Genomic DNA, 20,124 nt, shown 5'->3' with positions numbered 1-20,124 from the left:
GACCTGAAACGATGACAAATCAGTCTTGAAGGCTGTCCAATTTGTGAGATAAGATAACCATAACAGATCTATATTGTGCAGAAACTAACCTGTTCTTGCCCAATCTGTAAAGTACTCTTATACCTTGAAGAAAAGGTATTTTGTTGCAACAGTTACTTCTTTGTCCATATCTTAAGTAACAACAACTGCGTAGGTAACTAGAAGGACTTTACTCAGGCTACCAAAGACTCCAAAAGAAAATTTATCTCTGCCTTGTTAAAGAAAAATTAGTTCAGCTTTGCCAGCTCCCTTTCATGTGAGAGCCTTGAAATTTTTAATGAATAATCTGCCTACTGGCTATTTCTGTTCCTTTACCCTACCATAGTTTTTTTCTACTAAGCCTCCTAACTCACAAGGTCTCAGCCTGTGCCTTGCAAGGTTCATGATGGTGAGCGCAGGTAAGGCTGATCAGAGCAATTGAGCCACATTAGTGCATACAGGGCTCTGCTGATCTCATTTGGACCTTGCTTGGATAGACTAAATGCCCAGAACCAGTGGATCCAAATCAGAGTTTCCTTGTCACAGCTGACTTATATTCTCCTGTATGCTTGATAATTTGATGGATGAAGTGGTTATAGCTATGTATGCCACAATCTTACACATAAAAAATAGAGTTGAGGGGTTTGTAGACTGGGCTTTCTGATGCCCATATCTCATATCTTTCTCATTCACCAGTACCTCTGAATTGCTTAAACTGCTAACTACTAAAGCTTATTCCTCTCATACGGCTGTGTGCAACAGTTGAATACAATTTGTTACTTGTAGCATGATTTTTAGAGGTAGTGTAGCAGTGCTATAAGAAGACGGCTGTATTTGGCACAGTGTAGTAATTGCATTACCACCTGCCCTCTAGTCTAATTATGGAAAGCTATGCAGTTAGTGCAGATACCTGAAGAAATTACTTCTGAATTTTTAGGGATTTGTACTCTCCTTGTTTTTCAGCTGGACAAAGACTTGGAAGAGGTCACAATGCAACTTCAGGACACTCCTGAGAAAACAACATACATTAAGCAGAACCACTATCAGGATCTTAATGATATTCTTAGTATACGGAACTTCACAGACAGCAAAGGTGAGAGTTAGTAAAATCCATTAGTAGCTTAACCCATCAAAACTTTGAATAGCAATCTCATTGGATTGGTCCCAGAGCGCTCAGACTTTGGTAAGACAGAGCTTTAAATATTTTGGTTGCATTACAGAGAGTATGCAGATTCACATAATAAACAATAGGGTACCCACTGAGTAGTTATTTCTGTAGGTAGGTATGTATGTATGTCAGCTATTGTAATACACATGGTAAAGTGGGAAACTTCTAAAAGAGTACTTGTGTTCAGAAGTCAAGTTTTCTGTGCTGCATGGAGGGAGGAAAGTCACAGAATGTTTCAGATCTTGCAAGAGTTAAGCCTTCAGCAGTAGGAAGCCTAGTTTAATATGTGCTTGCTTCACTAGGATGCTCAAATCCTGTTTTTGGACACTGCTATCAAGCACATAAAAGAAAAGAATGTAAATATTTCAGGGCTGATTTGGACTCTAAATGCAGAATTGAAGGCACTCATGTATGAAAATTCTTCCCTTGGAACTGATAAAAAAGGATTTCATGACAACTGTAATATTCCTAAGTTGTCTCTTGCATCGCTCCCTGAAGAAATACATGCGAGAGAATTGCTTCCATTAAAGCCATTTCGCTTCTGGGAAGCAATAAGATCTGGTGCATAGTGCAATAAAAGTGGAAGCCAGGACACCTACCTTCCATTTCTAACTCTAGAATGGATCAACTTTGTGGCTTCTGGCGAATAACTTTGTACAGCTGAATATTACTATAGTATGTGAGAAACTAGTTGCCCTGTGTTGGGAAGTTGTAGATTTGCATGTTTGTTACACTGCAGGCTTTCTATCGATGTGAAACCATAAGCTTGGTTAAGTGGAACAGAAGCTACTCCTGTAAATATAGTTGTTGCAAAATAATTTTAGAACAACAGCAAACAGTTCACATATGTTTTTGAAGTATATTGAAATTTTGGCTGGATGAGGTTACTTTTTCTTGCGCCTTTTGTTTTAGCCTGGATATACACTGGGTTGTGTAACTTGTGGCAAAAAAAGAAAAAAAAAGGAAGAGTTTCCAGTGTCCTTTTTTAAAAGTAAAAAACAGAAGGGGGAAAAGGAGGAAAAGGAAAACGTAAATAGCTGCTGGAGGCGTGTGATTATTGGGCTGAGATCAGGAGCAAGAACTAACATCAGTGAGTGGGATGAGGCAGTTTTACCAAGTGTTTGAAAGGAACACATAGAATGTTCCTCTCATGTCAGATGCTCCAGGAAAAATGATAAATCATGAATAATATTTCAAGCAGAAAAGATACATTGCATTGTGCCAAATGCCCATCTGAATTTGGGTATGAGAAACAAAAAATTATTCTCAAGAGATACACTGGGTATAAATTTAGGATGGGATGCTTCCCACAGCAGGATACACTCCATTAGCAGTAGGATGCTGGCAAAGAAATCAAGGATAAAATATAACCTTCCTGCACTTACTTGTGGCTATATCTACAAATGACATTGCTGCCTAACTGCTGCTTTAAACAGCACCATCCAAAATTTTCTGTGTTTTTGTTTTTCCCACAGTACAGTTCCCTGACTTCGACATTTTTGCTGTGGTGTACCTATTTAATACAGAGCCTTAATGTCCAGAGTAGCTTGAAACTATGTACTACTGGGATTTGCAGGGTAGATATTCTTCTGCGTACTGAAGTTGCCAGACAATTTTCTCAATGGACCTACTGCATAAATCTTCACCCAAAATGTGGGGAAGGGGGAGAAAGATGTTTTCCCTTGGCCATCTATGTATTGAAAGATTAGAGTATCCATTTACCTGGGAATGAGGAAGACCTGGATCCCAATTTGAAGCAGGTGTTCGAAGCTTAGTCCCATACCTGGTGGCAAATGCTCCAAGCAGCATGCATATTATGGTGTATCCTGATCCTGAATCAAGTGACATCAAATATTCATATTTCCAGGCTCTGAGCCACCATGACCAACAACCCTTGCTAGCCTTTTTCTGCCCCTCCATTTCCATTTCTTTTGCCTCTTGTTTTCCCTCTTTCCACATTTCCCTGTCCCTTAGCTACATGTCTGAATGTCCTCTCTCTCTCTCACTGCATCCATTCCTAAGAGTCAACCTATGTGCTTAATTTAAATTTGCCATTCCAATCAAAATAACAAGGCTTTGGAGAATTCATGCTGCTGAGTCACTGCTGCTCCTGTGCAGATTCAAACAGACATCATTTAAATGGTACTTAAAAAAATTCTGACCCTTACGGCTCCAGATAAGCTAACTCTGAATGACATAACTATGCTTTCTGTAGCTATGTATTTCATTTAAGTTTCTGTAAAGGAAAGTACAGAGTCTTGAAATTATGCATGCCTGATGGTATTTGAGTGAAGCTTCAGAATTGTAAATAAACTATTAGCATGACCTAGAAGCAACCATGTCTCTCATCTGCGCTGTGCAACTGGGGAAGCCAGTCCAATATTGATTTTAAGGTGATGATGAGGTTCGTGCCTACCTTGACCTTATGAAAAACGTGAGCTGAGAGAGCAGGAATAGGACAGTAAAGAGAAACACTCATAATAGGGGCTGGCTTGGAGCTAAAAATTGTAGCAGATCATTTGCCACATTCACTTTGTAACTCAGTCTCACGTCAATTGTCTTTATGAAATACCTTGCTGTTCTGGAGGAGTTCATGTAGAGAATGCCACGTAGTGTAACCCACTGTTATTGCTTACACAGACTCAGGGCACAGCTCTTCACACTACAGATCACAACATGGGACTTAAGCAATGCATCTCTAACAAGCCCAAATCAAACTTTCATGTCATAGTACACTTCAGTAGGCTTCTGATCTGTAAAAACTGTCCCGAGTTAAAATTCCTAACTCCTATAGCCAAGTGCCAAAGGAGGTTATTTGACTCTTCCTCCCCCACCACCCTCATTTATATCAAATATGGATTTAGGATACAAGTTTTAAAATGTTTTAGCCAAAATAGGTAGACACAGCTGTGCACTCCTATACCTGCCTGACCTCAGGCAATGTTTCATAACTTTGGGATTCCTGGTTAGCTATTAACAGCAACAGCTCCCAGTGTAGCCCAGGAGCTCTTTCCTGGCACAGGGACTGCTCCTTTACAGCACATTTCAGTACATCTCATTTAAAGAGAGATATTATCTGAAACACTCATCTCTTGTTCACAAATGCATAATGTCCCTGAGACATCTACAGCAATTGGCTATGTAAGAAAAGCAATTAGGAAAATGTGATTTGTGGTTTATGGTTTGATTGCTTTCTTTTAATGCAGGCTTTTAGCTGTGCTGCTAGATAGCTTTGTGTGGTCAAGCAGTTCTCAACATGCTCCACAGACTGTGGCTCTGGGACTTCAGATGGCTTTCCCTGTCGAATTTAAAAGGGTATTCCCTTAACTTCATTCAGTACTTTCCTTGGATGACTTTGAGTCACTATGTCTGCTAGTGACCTCACCTGTGTACACAATGCAACATTAACTTCTGTCCCCAGCATTTTTTAGATCTGGTGGCCTTCCTGAAGCAGCAGTCACATTAGAGCCTGGGTTTGAGGCAGGGATGGGTTATGAGGTAGACCAATGCTTGGATCAGGCTGTCCCTGTAACTGGCAGTGCCATTCAGCAAGAAGAGTCAGGCTTGAAGGCACAGCTGTGTTTTTCAGGCTGACATTTGGAAAAAAAGGAGGACGAATGCTTGTAACTGTGATTCTGCGTAAAGAGGAAGGCTGTGTCACACAGTTCCAGGGAAGAAATACCCTGACATGGACAAAACTGTGGGAAATCAAACGGGTGTTCAGGCTAGGGACCCTGGAGCAGCTGCCCAGCAACAACCAGAGCTTCCCAAAAGGGCTCCTTGCACCCAATCAATATGCCAGAAACAGGAGAGACTTCATGAAAGTAGAAGTTATTTCTGCTGTGCAAGTTCCTGTAGAGATAAAACTACTGAAAAAAATATACACAGAGGGAAGATACTATGTAGTTTGGGGGGGGGGGAAGGGGGCTGGATAATTTTGCTGCACTTGGAATCTTACTGTCTTACTCTACTTGACTTCTATTTGACATTTTAGTACATGAAATCATTTCCACATGAAATAATTAATAGATTCATAGATTGCAAGAGTTTCATATAAAGTGAAGCTCAGAAGAAATCCTGCAGTAGGGTATCCATCTATCACTACCTTGGCCAGTACATTTCAGAGTAGCATATTAGGGAAATTAATGAATGACAGCCATCCTATGGGAAGTACAGAAGAAGCAAGAGACAGCCTTGCCATAGGCCCCACTTCTGAACAAACCCTTTTCGCAAGATCTCTCTGCAGGCACCCTTCCTTGCTCAGAACGCCTGTTTTAAGCCAGAAAGCAGCCTTTACTCATTGCAGTAAATGAACTGGGAGCATTCATTTACATGTCAGATATGCCTACATACTGTCACCTGTCACCCCACTATGATGTTCCCTAGTGTTAGTTTTTCCCCATGTAAAAGCAGCTCAAAGAAAAACAGATTTCAAAGGCATATTGCTCTCAAATGTGAAGCAAAACAGAGTTCATCTGTGATAGATGGGGGAAATATCACTTTTATGAAGCTTGTATGATTCAAGTATTAAGCTTGAGATTGAAATACTGATTCAAAGGTAAAGGTTTTCAGAAATAACTCTTGTAAAAGAATACTGTTTTAAAGAAAGGATAGATTTCCTTATATCCCTTGTATATAGAGGTATATAGAGATACATATACTAGTTTCTATGAAGCCTAGCAAATGGATTTAACCCTGAGATAGGAGCTTGTTTCTATTTCAACAGGGAGATCAAACTGTCAGAAGTTCAGTGCCTGTCCTTTCTTTCACAGAAATTAATCTGTAGTAAAGGGACTTCACTTAAAGTCGTATAAATCAGAGCAGAACTTTGCTGATTTTTCCTTTCTTCCTCTCATAACATAACTATCAGAAGTCATAATTTAGACTGCCTATGTGGAGCGCTTACTTCAGGAGAACTTTTTCTGATTACCCAGCAGACAATGTGATCATTTTAATTTTTCCTTTCATTTTACTTTCTTTATATCCAATTCACCTGAAAAGCAGAGACTGGCCAGTCATGTTTCACAGTCCAAGCAACAGAACTGGGAAATATTAGAGCAGATTTTAAAAATCTACCTCTAAGCTTTAAAATTTCTAGACCTCTTTAATACATCAGCAAAGTTATCTCTGCCAGCTCTTCTAAGTCATTATTAAATCACACTTGCTTCTTTATGGGGCATAAAATACGATTTATAGCAAAGAGAAAACAACAGTAAAATTGATGTTGGATGAAGAGCAGTTCTGCCACCCAGTTGTAAGCCATCAGAGGAATATTGCTGCTAAAATGTAATGATGAAGATGTTCAATAAAGCTGCAGTGTACAAACATCAACAAAACAAGCTTCTACTTAAGGAAACATGGTTTCTAAACTCTTGGAAGAAATTGAAGTAGCATCAGTCACCTGGTGCTTCCTGCCTGCAGCTGAACAGGGGTCATTAAAATGCATGGCGCATTTAAGCCTGCCCAGGTAATTTTGGCAGGACCAGGCTGCAGAGTGATTATATGTCTGAAGCGACTGTCACCCCTGGCAGAGGGAGAGGCAGCAGCTGGGAGCAGTGACCTCCTCGCTGAGCCCCTGGGCAACCTGCATAGGCTGTGCTCTTGCAGCTCAGAGCTTTGTAATTGGAAGCTTTGCTACAGGTAGGAAAAAGTCCTGAGCTAAAGCCTTCTGGCTCTCACCGACAACTGACAGCAAGCTTTGTTTTCTAATGAACCCATCAGTGAGTGCTGTTCGAGGCCCTTGAGATCTATTTGTCTTTTTTCCCCCGACAGTTTTCTGAATGGAAAGTGCTCAGGCATCACTTATCCAGACTTCTGAGTTCCAGTTTGAGGTCTACAAAGGTGAAAATTGTTTAGAAGGTGCTTCTGGGTAATGTAAATTCAATTTAGAAGGTAGTTATATCATCCCAGTGCAACTTTCTCAGTAGTATCTGCATTGGAAGATAGTACCCTGAGAATGGAAAGCATTTTCCAAGTGGCATAATTAATGGACAGAGGAGGAGAAGCTGGGAAAGTACTAAAAGCAGTGCTACACTTTCCAGGGGAAACTGGGAACTCAAATGCTTACGACTACCCTTAATTTCTTTTCTTTCAGTTGTTCATATATATAAAACTAGTTTTCTCCATCTGTAAGTTTTTTAAGTGTATATGATAAGTGTTTTTCCTTTAAGCTCCAGCTCCTAGAAGCATATGACTAAGTGAGAATCTTGCTCTTCATTATTTAAATGAAAAGTAAATGACAAATGAAGATATTCTAGTTTCCGTAGCTGCAAAATAAAAATCTAACCATTTCTCTCCCAAAAAGCTTAACAAATAAGAATTGTCTCCCCTTTTTTTTTATTATTTGTATTTTGAAAGAAGCAAAGAAAAAAAGGAAAAAGGAAAAAAAAAAGAAAGTGACAGTTTTATGTGAATTTTGTGTGTGTTTTATGCATATACATTAAAACTTGCATTTGGTAGCCTTGTATACAGAAATTTATTCAGTGTATTAAGGGAGAGTCATCAGCAAGGGTGGTAGAAAAGGGTCTATTAAGAATAACACACGGTGATAAATGGACGGTTGGTGTTGAGAGGTGAGTAGGCAGAGAATATATGATTTCTGCTCTACTCTAAGCTAAATCCCCCACCTTTTTGACAGGGACCACCTCCTTCTCTCTCTCTCACACACAGCGCATCTGAAAGTACATGAAACTCCTTTAGTGGCATACAACAAAGATTAATATATTAAATCACATACTCTCAAACGTGAACAGTTGCATATTCCAATAATTTGATGAAGAATTATATCTTCAGTGGCTTTGTAAAACGTTAAATTGCTTATCTGGGCCAAATGAGTTGGAACCCTAAAATAATTAAGTCATAGGGTTTTTCCATCCCTAATTACAAGGGTTACTCAAATTTTTACTTTGGTCTATATCAAAAAGTCAGCAGTTTTCATTGTCAGCTTAGATCAGCTCAGGACTGATCTGAACTAAACTGAACATTGTTTTTAATCATAGAAGTAAAAAATGTTCTTTTCTACGTGACTGTTTATAGACATCACAAGCCTTTTATGCAAAAAATGTCAAACTCAATATACAAAGAAATGTGCTATATAGAAAATAAAAACTGAATTCTTGTAACAGCAAATGCCACACCAGCAAACTTCAGGCTGCCCCGAGACAATAGACCTCATTGCTTAACCACTGTCAGATTTGACTCTATGTTGTCTTCCCTTCACATTTAAACCATCACTGAATCTTGCCATCTCTTTCTTTTAAACAGTCTTCTTGCCACACCTGAATTCCTTAGCTCTCTTTTACCAACATTTTCTTGCCCCACCCAAAGCAGCTTCATGTGTTCTGGTCACCTTTCTCACCAAGACCCTTCTCTTCAATGCAACATAAGTGCAAAAACTTCTCTTCTGAGCTGTAGTGATCCTCATGTCTGCACATTGTTGCATCCTCACCTACACTCCTCTTTCCACATTGCTTGTTATGTTTTTCACAGCAGAAAGGGAATGCTCTCAAATAATGCCAGGGATGACCTTGCTGGGAGGGCAATTATACGTGTTGGAATTTGCCTTCAAAACATTTCTGTTTATGCTTTCAACTTCTTTCCTCACTTCGTGTTTCTGCTGTTTGTTTTGTCCCACCAGTGCCTGTCTATAACACATATATTCCTTGCATGCTGGGAGAATTAGATGGGGCTTCTGAGCACAAGTAGAACAGAAAAGCAACTTAAGCCTTCAAAATGCACTGGCTTTTTCATGCTATTTTCCTTTCCCTTTACTCTTTTTCTGTTTTTCCCTCTCATGTCCATTTTTATGTTTAAATCCTCCAGTATCCTGTTCAAGAATTTACCTTAGACTTCTTTTCTTTGCTGCCTCAATGCCTGCAGCAATCACTGTTTCTCTGTTTGTGTGGCAAACAACTGCTGGTGATGGATTTGGAGCTGCTCTGTAATTATTTATGAAAGCTGTGAACTGTCCTCATTATTCAGATGCTTTCCATGTGATTTTATTTGGCTTAACACAACAGGATACTTTGGAAAAGCAGGCAGGAACAGAAAGGATCCCTGGCAAAGATGGCCTTCTTAAAATGGCTGTGTTTGCCCATGTTTCTCAAGGGGAATGATGCCATGGGCTTCAGCACTCACAGGGACTCACAGGACACCCAGGGGAATCAAGTGAAGTGAGAGATGGGGAAAATTATGATCTTCTTCATTATCACTCCACAGAAAAGAGAATGGCAGGAGAAAGCTTAATGACATCATTAGCTGTCCTTCCTGCAGACAGCCTATGGACCAGTGCAACTGATATGAATCATATTTCCATGCTAAATGATAGCAGTAGCAGATAGTCAAATGACAGCACCTAATTGCCTATGTGATTATGAGAGTACCAAGGTTTTATACATCAATGATATTATAGTTTTTCTAGGAAAAGATTTAACAAAGAAGGGTGTTTCTTATGAAAAGGTTACAATTTCTGAGTGTAAGAACAGTACAGTTACATTAATTTTCCCCTTAGCCTCAGTGTAGATAAGAGAGCATTATACAGCTACAAAGAGGCGGGCAACGAGGTTTGGTTTGTGGGGTTTTTTTAAACACGGAGGGAACCCAAGGAAGGACAAAAGAGTTTTTGTCACTTTTCTGTTTCTTCAAGATAGTTTTTATGGAGGAATACATCATCCAAAACACAAGAGTACCAAATTCTCACGGGAAAACCTTAGAACAAATTGGAATATAGGTAGAATAATTTTACTTTGTGTCATTATGGATATCTGGGAAATTTTAAAATGGAACAATTTTAAAATGGTCACTTGGTCACAGTAAAATAAAATTGAATGTCTTGTCCATCCAGATGGTGAGAAAGCCATTTTGAAAAATCATCTTGATCAAAATCCACCAGCACAATGGGGTTCATCAGACCCTTGCAGAACAAGCAAAGATCCCATAGAAGACATCAACTCTCCAGAACAGTAAGTATATATCATTAGCTGCTGGTAAAATATGAGATACACCTTGCTCTCCTGGGTATGCACATGCTTGGGTGCACATACTTGCTACTGTTTTAGACGTATATTCCATCCTGGAAACCAGCTGCCTTGCTGACAAAATGTTAATTTAAATTATTACATTTCCTCAAAGCCCATATTTCTCTTTCATGCATTTTTTATGGGAAGATCTTCACTGTAACCCCCTTTCAGCCAGCCCCAGCTACAGAGAGGGCCTGAAACATCAGCAACAGAGAATGTGAATAGTGCCTCCTAAAGCACCAGTAGGCTGCAACATTGCACTGTGATGCCTCCCTGCCACCTGGTCACCACCTCAGTGAAATTTAAAGGATATCAGGGGTATGAGATCCAAAGGTGCCCCAAAGGCAAACTAACATATTGCTTTTCTTTTGTCAGAAACATCCATAGCTAAAGTTTCTGTAGAGAGTTGCAGAATGAGCTGTGCCCGACCACCAATAAATGGAGGAATGAAGAGGATGTACATAAGTGCACACATGTCTTATGGCTCTTGTCAAAAGTCCAGGTCCTTCCACACACCTGCCAGAGGGGTTCATGGTGTACATAGACATTTTATTCTTCTCCAATCTTAAACTAGCTGAGAAATAAAAAACATTCTGAGGGCTTTTCAACGTTGCCATAGCAGCTGGACCTGAGTTTTGGCATAGGAAAGCCTGCACCAAGTAGTCTCCCTTAGAAACAATGCTGCAGCTACAAGGAGAGGGTGGCACAAAACAGTGGCTAGATTTTTGGAAGGGAAGGAGTCTTATGGTGTCAGCCTTTCTCTCTATGCAATAAAGTCATGTCCTACCCTCTAATAGCTGATCAGGACCTGCCATAGGCCAGAGCTCAGAGAAGTGCCATATTCATTTGTCCCTGGATCATCCATTTCCTCATGGCAGTCTGGTGACACGAGCATTGCTTCATCAGGATCTGAGCTAATAGTTGTCGGACTCCTGAGCAACTTAAAAGCTTATTTAAAAACAGAATAAATTAAACAGATTACTAGAATGAGTCACATGTTACATCTGTGACAGCAACCCTAATTTCAGATAGTAGCTACTCTCTTGTACTACCTGGTGCAGGAAAACACGTGGATTTCTAACTCTGTCCTTACACTTAAAAAAAAAATCCCAAGCCAAACCTGCAAAGAAGCTAATACACACACACACATACACACATACATCAAGAAAAGCCCACAGTATACAAAATATCCTGTAATTTCACAAAAGCAGGGCTCTTGCTGAGAGAGCTCTCGTGACTTCATGGGGTCAGCAGAGTGCTTTAATGCACAGCTATTAGAGGCCCGTGTTTTTTTCAGCACCATTTGTCAGAAATGATGTTTTGTGAATGCAGACTCAACCACATGTGGCCTCCTTACATTAAGAAAGATGCTAAGAAAAAGACAGACACTCAAATAATCCAATTGTCTTGATATGGATTTAATACAGACAAAAAAAAGAAAGAACTTCTTCTAGGCTAGTGATAACTGACGACAAGACTGAGATTTCCTAAAGGTCCTGAAAAGTGGGTCAGTACAAATCTGACCAGTCACTGACATTTATGGAAAGCAATTAATAAAGTCCTGCTAAATCGAAACAGTGTCATTCAGCATTTGCACAGCAGTGAATGTGCCAGGTCCAAGGATCAATGTCTCCCCTGAGGGTGAGCTGGCAGTTTGAGAGCCACACTGCCTAGGCACAGTGGACCTGACAGAGAGGAGAAATATAGCCATCTTCAGGACTTCCTTCTTTTTGACAAGAGATTGCCTGTCTCCAAACTTTTTACTCTTTAAGATATCCTTCTGCAACTGAGGGCTTGTTTATCAACTTGTCTGGCAGGACTTCTGGCCTTCAGTGGTTACTAAATATACAATTTTTGTCAAAAATAAAAGAAAGAAAGGAGTAAGAAGTAAGCTGTAGTTTCTGTCTTCTCTTTCTCATTTCACTTCATACATAGGGCACCTGATAGGTATTTGCACAGTCTGAGAAACCTATTTCTTTTACAAGAACACAAATCTCAAGGATATTAGTCTGAAAAAAATTTCCTCTTTGTCACAAGCCTGTGAAAGGAGGATGTTAAGACAATAATTTGCCTGCAGAACTGTTAACTCTTTGGTGGCTGTTGGAAAAAGAATCATCCCAGCTTCCTGTGCTTGTCAGCACTCATTACAGCTGACATCTTCCAGCATAAAAATTCTTATAGAGTACATAAAAGAGTTGATTTGGGATTTTTTCATTCTTTCTTACCACTAGTGCTATATTTCACTGTTTGCAGGTATGATTTCTTATTCTACAGTTGTGTCCGAAGTGAAGGCACAGCAGTATACATGCACTTCAGCCTCAGTAGTGCAGGAAGCTTTTTCACCTTTGTTGATGGTGTGATGTTTACATCATCTCAATCAGAATGTGAGAAACACTTGGTTTGTGCTTGCCTTAGACTTAGAACTCCATGCCTAGGGAAAATGTGGTCTGTATGACTGTAAAGCATCCCTAGAGCAGGAATATAGATGATTCTCAGTTCCTGTTGCATCTTAGTGCCTTTCCTGCTGGCCAGGATGCCATACATTATCCACACTGCCGTGCAAAATTTGCCATACCTAGTCAGACCATCAGATAAGAAGAGCAAAAAGTGGATGCTGACTGCTTTCTCTCCTGTTTACACTGGCTACACAGTGTAAATTAACACTTCCTACAGTAGGCAAAACAGTGCCAGTGCACAGGCTCAAGCTCTGTGCTTTGATTTTCTATTGTGCTTTTTAACATACTCCCTAGCACAACTGTTTCAACTTGTACTCTCCTGGGTAATGCTCAGCAACAATCTGGTGTTCAGAAACCCTCTTTGGGGGATGCTTAGCTGCGTGGATGGATGTTGCACCATGCCAGTTCATCTGAGGTCCAGAGAGCAGCCTGAATCAGTTCAGAATACATACAACAGTTCATTTCCCAGCAGACTGAGTTGTCTCTCACACACACAAAGTCAACTCTTTCCTGCTGGGCAGTCCTGCTTGCTTATCTAAAGATCTCATCAGTCAGCTTATCTGTGTGATGGCTGCATGAATACATTCAGTGGTTTATCTTCTGTGACCCTCAAAGTCATCCTTCTGTGCACCTTCATTTCTGTCTATTGTCCTGTCTCATCCGTGACCTACATCCACTGAATTAGTTTTTGGCACTGTTAAAAATTTATACTGTTCTCATTTTAACAGCAACAGTATGTAACAGTCTTCCAGATCTCTAAGTAAAGGTGATGATAGATTTCTGAAGGAACCCACTGAAACCTGCCATTTTAATAGACTATTTCTATATGAAGGTTTTTTTATAACCTTCAAAGTATAACTTCAAAGCATAACTGGAGCCAGTTATTTTAATTTTAGTAACTAAAAATTCTCGTTCTAAGAAGTTGTTTGTGGCTGGATTATTGCATTAACAGCCGTATGTCTCAGCATGAACATGCCTCTGTTATTCAGTTTCTTCATTGACAGTGGATCATATTAGTCTGTGATCTTGCTCAAATCTGTCATTAAAATATAGTAGATTTAGAATGATTAATTTACTCGCTTGTTCAACATCTTGCTTTATTGTAGTCTTTAAAACTGCTCCAGCTTCCCTGCAGCTGCTAAAAATCAACATTTATGGGCTGCAGAATTAACTGAAATAATCCCTAAGTGTTTAGACACAGTTTACACACTCCCGCAGAACTTTGGATGCTTGACAGTTACAGTACTTGTTTCTGTCCCCCCACATACCAATAAATCTCATTAGTAGTTTTCTATTAGAAAACCAAAATATTTTTTCAAATGCCTCTGCCCCCTTTGTGGTATTGTGCATTCCCATGTGCATTGCATTATGTTCCCATTTACACTGACATTGGAAGTCAAGATTTTACCTGATTTATATTTTCCTAATAAATGGTATTTCTGTACAGAGCTGAGGACATATGCCCTGTCCTGTTGGGTGGCTGCTCTGTGTGTGGCACCACCTTTCCTTTCCATGTCCTTCAATGGTTGTCTATGATTCTAGACCCGCTAATACTAACCATCCCCTCTTCAAAATACTGGACCATATATATGCTTTCATATTCATAGAATTCTGGAAGGGACCTTGAAAGGTCAACCAGTCCAATCTCTCTGCAATGAGCAGAGACAACTTCAACTACATCAGGTTGCACAAAGCCCCATCCAGCCTGGCCTTGGATGTTACCAGGGATAGGGCATCTACAACGTCTTTGGGCCATCTACGCCAGTGTTTCACTACTCTCATCATAAAAAATTTCTTCCTTATATCTAGTCTAAATCTACCCCCTTTTATTTTAAAATCATCCAGTGTCCTATCACTCCATGCCCTTGTAAAAAGTCCCTCTCCATCTCTCTTGTAAGCCCCCTTTATGTACTGGAAGGCTGCTGTAAGGTCTCCCTGGAGCCTTCTCTTCTCCAGGCTGAACAACCCCAGCTATCTTAGCCTCTTTTCATAGGAGACATGCTCCAGCCCTCTGATCATTTTTGTGACCCTCCTCTGGACTCATTCCAGGTCCACATTCTTCTTATGTTGGAGGCCCCAGATCTGGATGCAGTACTTCAGGTGGTGTCTCATGAGGGCAGCATTACCTCCTTTGACCTGCTGGCCATGCTGCTTTTGATGCAGCCCAGGATACGGTTGGCTTTCTGGTCTGCAAGTGCACATTGCTGGGTCATGTCTAGCTTTTCATCCACCATCATCCCCAGCTTCTTCTTGACAGGGCTGTTCTTGATCTCTTCATCCCCTAGCTTTTATTGATACTGAGGGATCCCCCAAAAGCACTGACAACACTGGTGTGGCAGGGGAGGGAGAAGAGAAAAATCACTGATATTGCAAAAAAAACCCTAGAAAGAGTGAGGCAAGGCACAAACCCTACAAAGAGTGAAGCAGGTCACAAGATTTACTTTAGCTTAAGGAGAAAATAGCAGGTTTGTTTGGATTTTTTACTTGTTTTGTTTTGTGTTCCCCTCTAAGGGTTCTGTCTAAACTCTTTATTGTGTGTGAGTCTCCAGGCTACAGTTCTCTGCCCCAATTCCAGGAACTAGTTTTCAAGTGAAAGCAAACTTTTAAGTACAGTTAAAGGAAAATTTGCCACTCACTGCAGCCACCACTGGCATACCTAAATAAACATGCTTTGTCCATGGTATGGCTAACACTGAAATGGATGAAAAAAACAATCCTATTCACTTGATTATGCAACTGGATTCTTTTGGAATAGCTTCAAAAAGCTCTTTAATGAGAAGTCTATAACAGTTGAACAGAGTAAGCATTTCCACTGGTGGGAAAATAAGCACAGGCAATTCTGCATTTGACCCTGCAGCAAGAGATGGAATGACAATCCGCAGCATCAGGCTCATAAGGATTCAGGACATGGAAACAGCGAGCCATGCCACCTCTGCACTCCTTGGGAACAAGGCATGATTTCATTGATAGCATCAGAAAGAGCTGGGCACAGTAGCAAAATAACAATGAATGTATTTCGTTTAGTCCCAGGAATGCATTGCCAGCACTAGAATGATCACCACTGTGGATTAACATTGCATGAAACTTTTATAGGGAGTTTGAGGGTGAAAAACAATGAGAAAGAGTTTCCTGGATAGACAGACAACATCTATTTCTACTGCATATCTCTATAAGCAAGCCATAATTTGTAGTGAAGAAGCAAAAGAGAAGAGTATTACATTTCTTTCTGTTTGAATTTAAAAGCTATACTGCTTGGTCCCTGAGCAGTGCAATGGATGCCTTGGTATTTGTCTCTGCTTCCTAACACAAAGCAAAAAAGAAATTAAATGCTGTTTGAATTAGAAAGGCTGTCCAAAGACTAGCTTTCAAACATACACCTCTTATAAAGGCCTATACACAGTCATTATATCAGATAACAGGGAAACATAAATTTACTGATAAAATGCTTTCTATGGGCATTTTTCTTCTGGAATCAAAAAGCCAGTCTTCAGTTCAGCTCAGTCACCTTGACAACTGTCTTCTCTTTAGAAAGTGCCTCTGTGTTTCAAGGGTGACTGTCTCCAAATGCTAAGCCATCTTGTTGATAACATCTTGATGACTGAAAATATCTCTTACACTAGCAAACATCAACTGGATTTTGATTTTGTGAAAGGTGCTAGTATATTCACAGCACAGGGGTAGCAGAGCCCCTCATGGCACCATCTTCTCCAGGGAGAGGGGTTAGATGGGATACCTGTGAGCACAGTTTAGTATCCATTTAAGAAAAACCTAATACAAGATATCATTATGTCAACCTGCTTGGGAAAAAGAATAGAGAATGTTAGGTTCTTAAATACTGAATTTTGGTGGTAGGTTAGACTGCTTTTATAGTGCCAACTCCTCAGGCCCGTAGCACTGACTGCTGGAACTCAAAAGCGTCCATCACCTCAAAAGCACAGATAAAAGCTTTAAAGAGGAACTACTTGGAAAAAGCCATCAGTCCCAATTCCCACCCGCCACGCACCTGTGTTTGCCTTAGCTGGAGTTGCAAAAATGCCATCCTTAATCCTTGTGCTAAGTGGTGCATGGCTTAAAACTCTGTGACCTCATGCATGTCTACACAGTTAGCCAGGGCTCTGCATGCAGCAGATAGCTTTACAAGGGGCTGGGGGATCACCAAGCCATTCACCCCTATTGCAAGCTTAAGGTTTTCCCTTTTCATGGCATCAGCACTCTAGCAATTAACCTGAATGTGCCTGGGAATTTTACAAGGTTGTGGGATGCTGAGAAAGCACCCTTAGATTCCTCTGTCATGTCTAACATGTCAGAAAAATTCCCCAGGGGGAAATAACATCATGGTGGCATAGCTCAACAGCAGCAAGTGCAATGCTCTTGGCATTAACCCTCCCAGTCGCAGCAGCAGGCACAGGAAACATCCTAGCAGCAACCTGTGAACATATCAACCATGTAATGTATTACATCTTCCCCTTGGCTAACCCCTCTCTCTCTCCGTCTCTCCTTCAGCATACAGCGTCGGCTGTCCTTGCAGCTGCCCATCCTTCACCATGCCTACTTGCCGTCCATAGGAGGAGTGGATGCGAGCTGTGCCAGTCCGTGCGTAAGCCCCAGTGCCAGCCCTCGGCACAGACACGTGCCACCCTCCTTCCGAGTGATGGTTTCGGGGCTGTAGGAAAGGGAGATCAGTGCTTCCTGAACTGCTTTTAAGTACTCAATGACTGGACTAAACATCCGACCTGGAACTCTGCTCCAAACATGTAACATTGGCTCTTACCACAGAGGAGCTGCCGCTGAGGCCCTCATCACAGGAGTGCCCGTGTAACTCATGTGGGAAGGCAAAGGAGAAGGACACAAGGAGTTTGATCTGTAGCCTTATTCATGGAGTTTTTATTTCTTCACCTAGAAGTCACTGAAAAAAAAAACATTTCTTCCAAAATTTCTACTAGCAACAAGAAGGCTGGGAAATACGGATCTTGCAAAAAAGACACTAGGGAAAAAAAACCAAACACTCAAATGTCACTGAGCTTTGTGTGGCTGCTGAGAACATGCAATTCTATACTGTATCCATGTAAGGAAAATTCAGTGGTTGACCTATACCATGTTGAAATAGATACACTCATTTTTACAAGAGTTGTGTAAAATTGCTGGAAACATTCTGCACTGGTTAGTCTTGCTTGTTTTCATTTCAGGTGATGATGTTCAGTAGGAAGGAATTGTGAGAAATGATTCCTCAGGTGTCATTGAGACTGCAGTGCTGTGAGCAGGGTCACCTCTATCTTGCAGCTGTATGTGAAACCCAAGCAGAGCCAGAAGATCCAGCTTTGAGTTGCCACCGGCTGGAGAGCTGCTAGTTGCAAGAGGAGCACTTTGCCCTTCTCCAGGGGCAATGGTAGTAACTGCTGACCATCTGCAGCTTCATTTTTAGCAAAGTTTTTGCACCTATTTCAGAATAAACACCACCAATTGTAACATACTAAACTGTCTGGAAAAAGTCCTAGGGCTGATAACTCAGGAAACTGAGGACAGATGGGTGGTAAAGTCTTAATGTCACAGGATGAATTGTTTTTCCTAATTTGTTTGAATTGTGTCACACATAATTACAATAAAATTAATTTAGTTGACTTGGAGAGGGGGAGGGGCTAGGGCACAGCACTTTGCTGCTGCAGGCAAAGCCTGCAGAGCACATAGATGTGAATATACACCATGTTTGCTTTGTACCTGTGTATGACAGTTGTAGCAGATAATAGAGAGGACAAATCCAATTTACCAATAGAATATTTTATCTGAAGCCTAAAAGGACTGTGAAAAAAAAAAAGGGTTTTATACTTTAGCTCCGTTCCCTGAACCGAAGCAATTAGGAGGAACAATAGTGGTGTACGTCTCAACCAACTCTGGAGCCAAACCCTCAGGCACAGGTGGGACACACATGCAGCTTCTTTTTCCAAGGGACTGGAAATGTGTCCTCTGACTTCCAGGGCTGTTTGCTGAAAGTAGGGGGAAAAAACACATGAAGCACCCACTGGGCTCTCAGTTTTCTTTGACCAACACCTGTGCATCTCAGACCAAACCTTTGGAATGACATACCTACAAAGGTTTACAAATAGCAATGACTGAAGCACAGTTGAAGGGGTTCATTAGCTGAGGGACTTAACTGCAGCTTTGACAAGCTAGCATAAATCTCCATTAAAAATAAAATACTCCTCATAGTGGCCAAAACCAACATGAATATGTATCTGAATCTTACAATCAGGAGCATCACAAAATATTTCACTTGGCACATACAGTAAGAGAGGGTATGGAAATATCTGTAGTTTTTAGAGCAAAAAAAACCTGTAAGTATAATCACAGATAAAATAGAACTCATTACTCTGTTTAAGCACTAAACACTGACGTTGTCACTCAATGTGTGTTGACAGTATTCTCTTGCTTTATTAATATCATCAGGGCCTGGTTTATTTTAAAAGGAATGTTAATTTTTAAAAAGAGAAAATTACAATACTGTATATAATGTATACACAAAGATCTCTGTAGAAATATTATTCCAACTTAGCAGGAAAAAAATTCAGAAGTATCAGACCATTGGAGGTGAGTGTGTGTGTGTGTGTGTGTGTCTGTAACTTCGTGAATACTGACTGTGTGACGTTTATTAGGTTTAAACCATGCAGTACATTCTTTGTCTCAATGATACTGTAGTTTCTCCCATAACATTTTTTTTACTTTACTGCAGATAACAAGACCAACCAAGTGAATATAGCTATTTAATGTTTCTGTTCTTTTATACTGCAGCAAAAATGTACTGTAAATTTATGAAGAGGCTGTGCCCCAATGGCATTTTCCAATGATGTTAGTGCACAAATGCTTTAAACTAGACTGGAACTGCCAGAATAAAATGTAAATGAAGAATTTCTTGTATAACCTTATACTGCATGAGATCAATTTTTAATAAATTGTTGCAAATCTGTTTTTATGAATAAAATATGTAAAACCTAGCCTTTTGGACTCAATGCCCTCTTCCCCATAGCAAAACCATTTTTAATGAGAGTGTGTGTGTATATAAACATAAGTATATATAAAAACCTCCTTGGAGAAAGAGGAATCCTATTACAACACCACATTTTAATAAAAATGTAATATGTAGTAAAAATACACATCCTAGTAGTTGAAGGGTTTGCATTTTCACAAAATAGATAGATGAGCCTCTGCCCTAAAATACAGTTATTGCAGTACTCATGAGTGAAGTCTAAGACCTTTTTTAAATGGGAAAATAATATAACATATACTGAACATTTATATCCAAACCATACTTAATACACTCACTATTCTGTCTTGCACTACAGTGAGTGTGAATTCAGAAGAGAATGATTTTACTATTTCACATAAACTATTGAAATTGAGCCAATCTTCTAGCTCAATAGTAAAATCTCTTCACCAAATGAGAAGTTTCTGAGAATAAACACTAATCCAATTG

General features: G+C 40.2%; 1 protein-coding gene across 2 annotated transcripts in view; it reads left to right on the top strand.

The window, feature by feature from the left end:
• The window catches only part of GABBR2 (gamma-aminobutyric acid type B receptor subunit 2), a 475,771-nt gene extending 456,129 nt beyond the window's left edge, over positions 1–19,642 (top strand). For both annotated transcript variants that reach the window (XM_017813300.1, XM_017813301.1), the window contains exons 17-19: positions 982–1,111; positions 10,029–10,146; positions 17,163–19,642. In XM_017813300.1, the coding sequence (XP_017668789.1) occupies positions 982–1,111; positions 10,029–10,146; positions 17,163–17,328 (414 nt within the window). In that variant the 3' untranslated portion in view covers positions 17,329–19,642. The remainder of the gene's footprint in view (positions 1–981; positions 1,112–10,028; positions 10,147–17,162) is intronic.
• The last annotated feature ends 482 nt before the right edge of the window (positions 19,643–20,124 follow it).

Source organism: Lepidothrix coronata, unplaced genomic scaffold (genome assembly GCF_001604755.1).
Source record: "Lepidothrix coronata isolate B3197 unplaced genomic scaffold, Lepidothrix_coronata-1.0 Scaffold40, whole genome shotgun sequence".
Classification (NCBI taxonomy): Eukaryota; Metazoa; Chordata; class Aves; order Passeriformes; family Pipridae; genus Lepidothrix; species Lepidothrix coronata.
The sequence above is the reverse complement of the archived record's forward strand: the minus strand, read 5'-3'. Positions and strand labels throughout refer to the sequence as shown.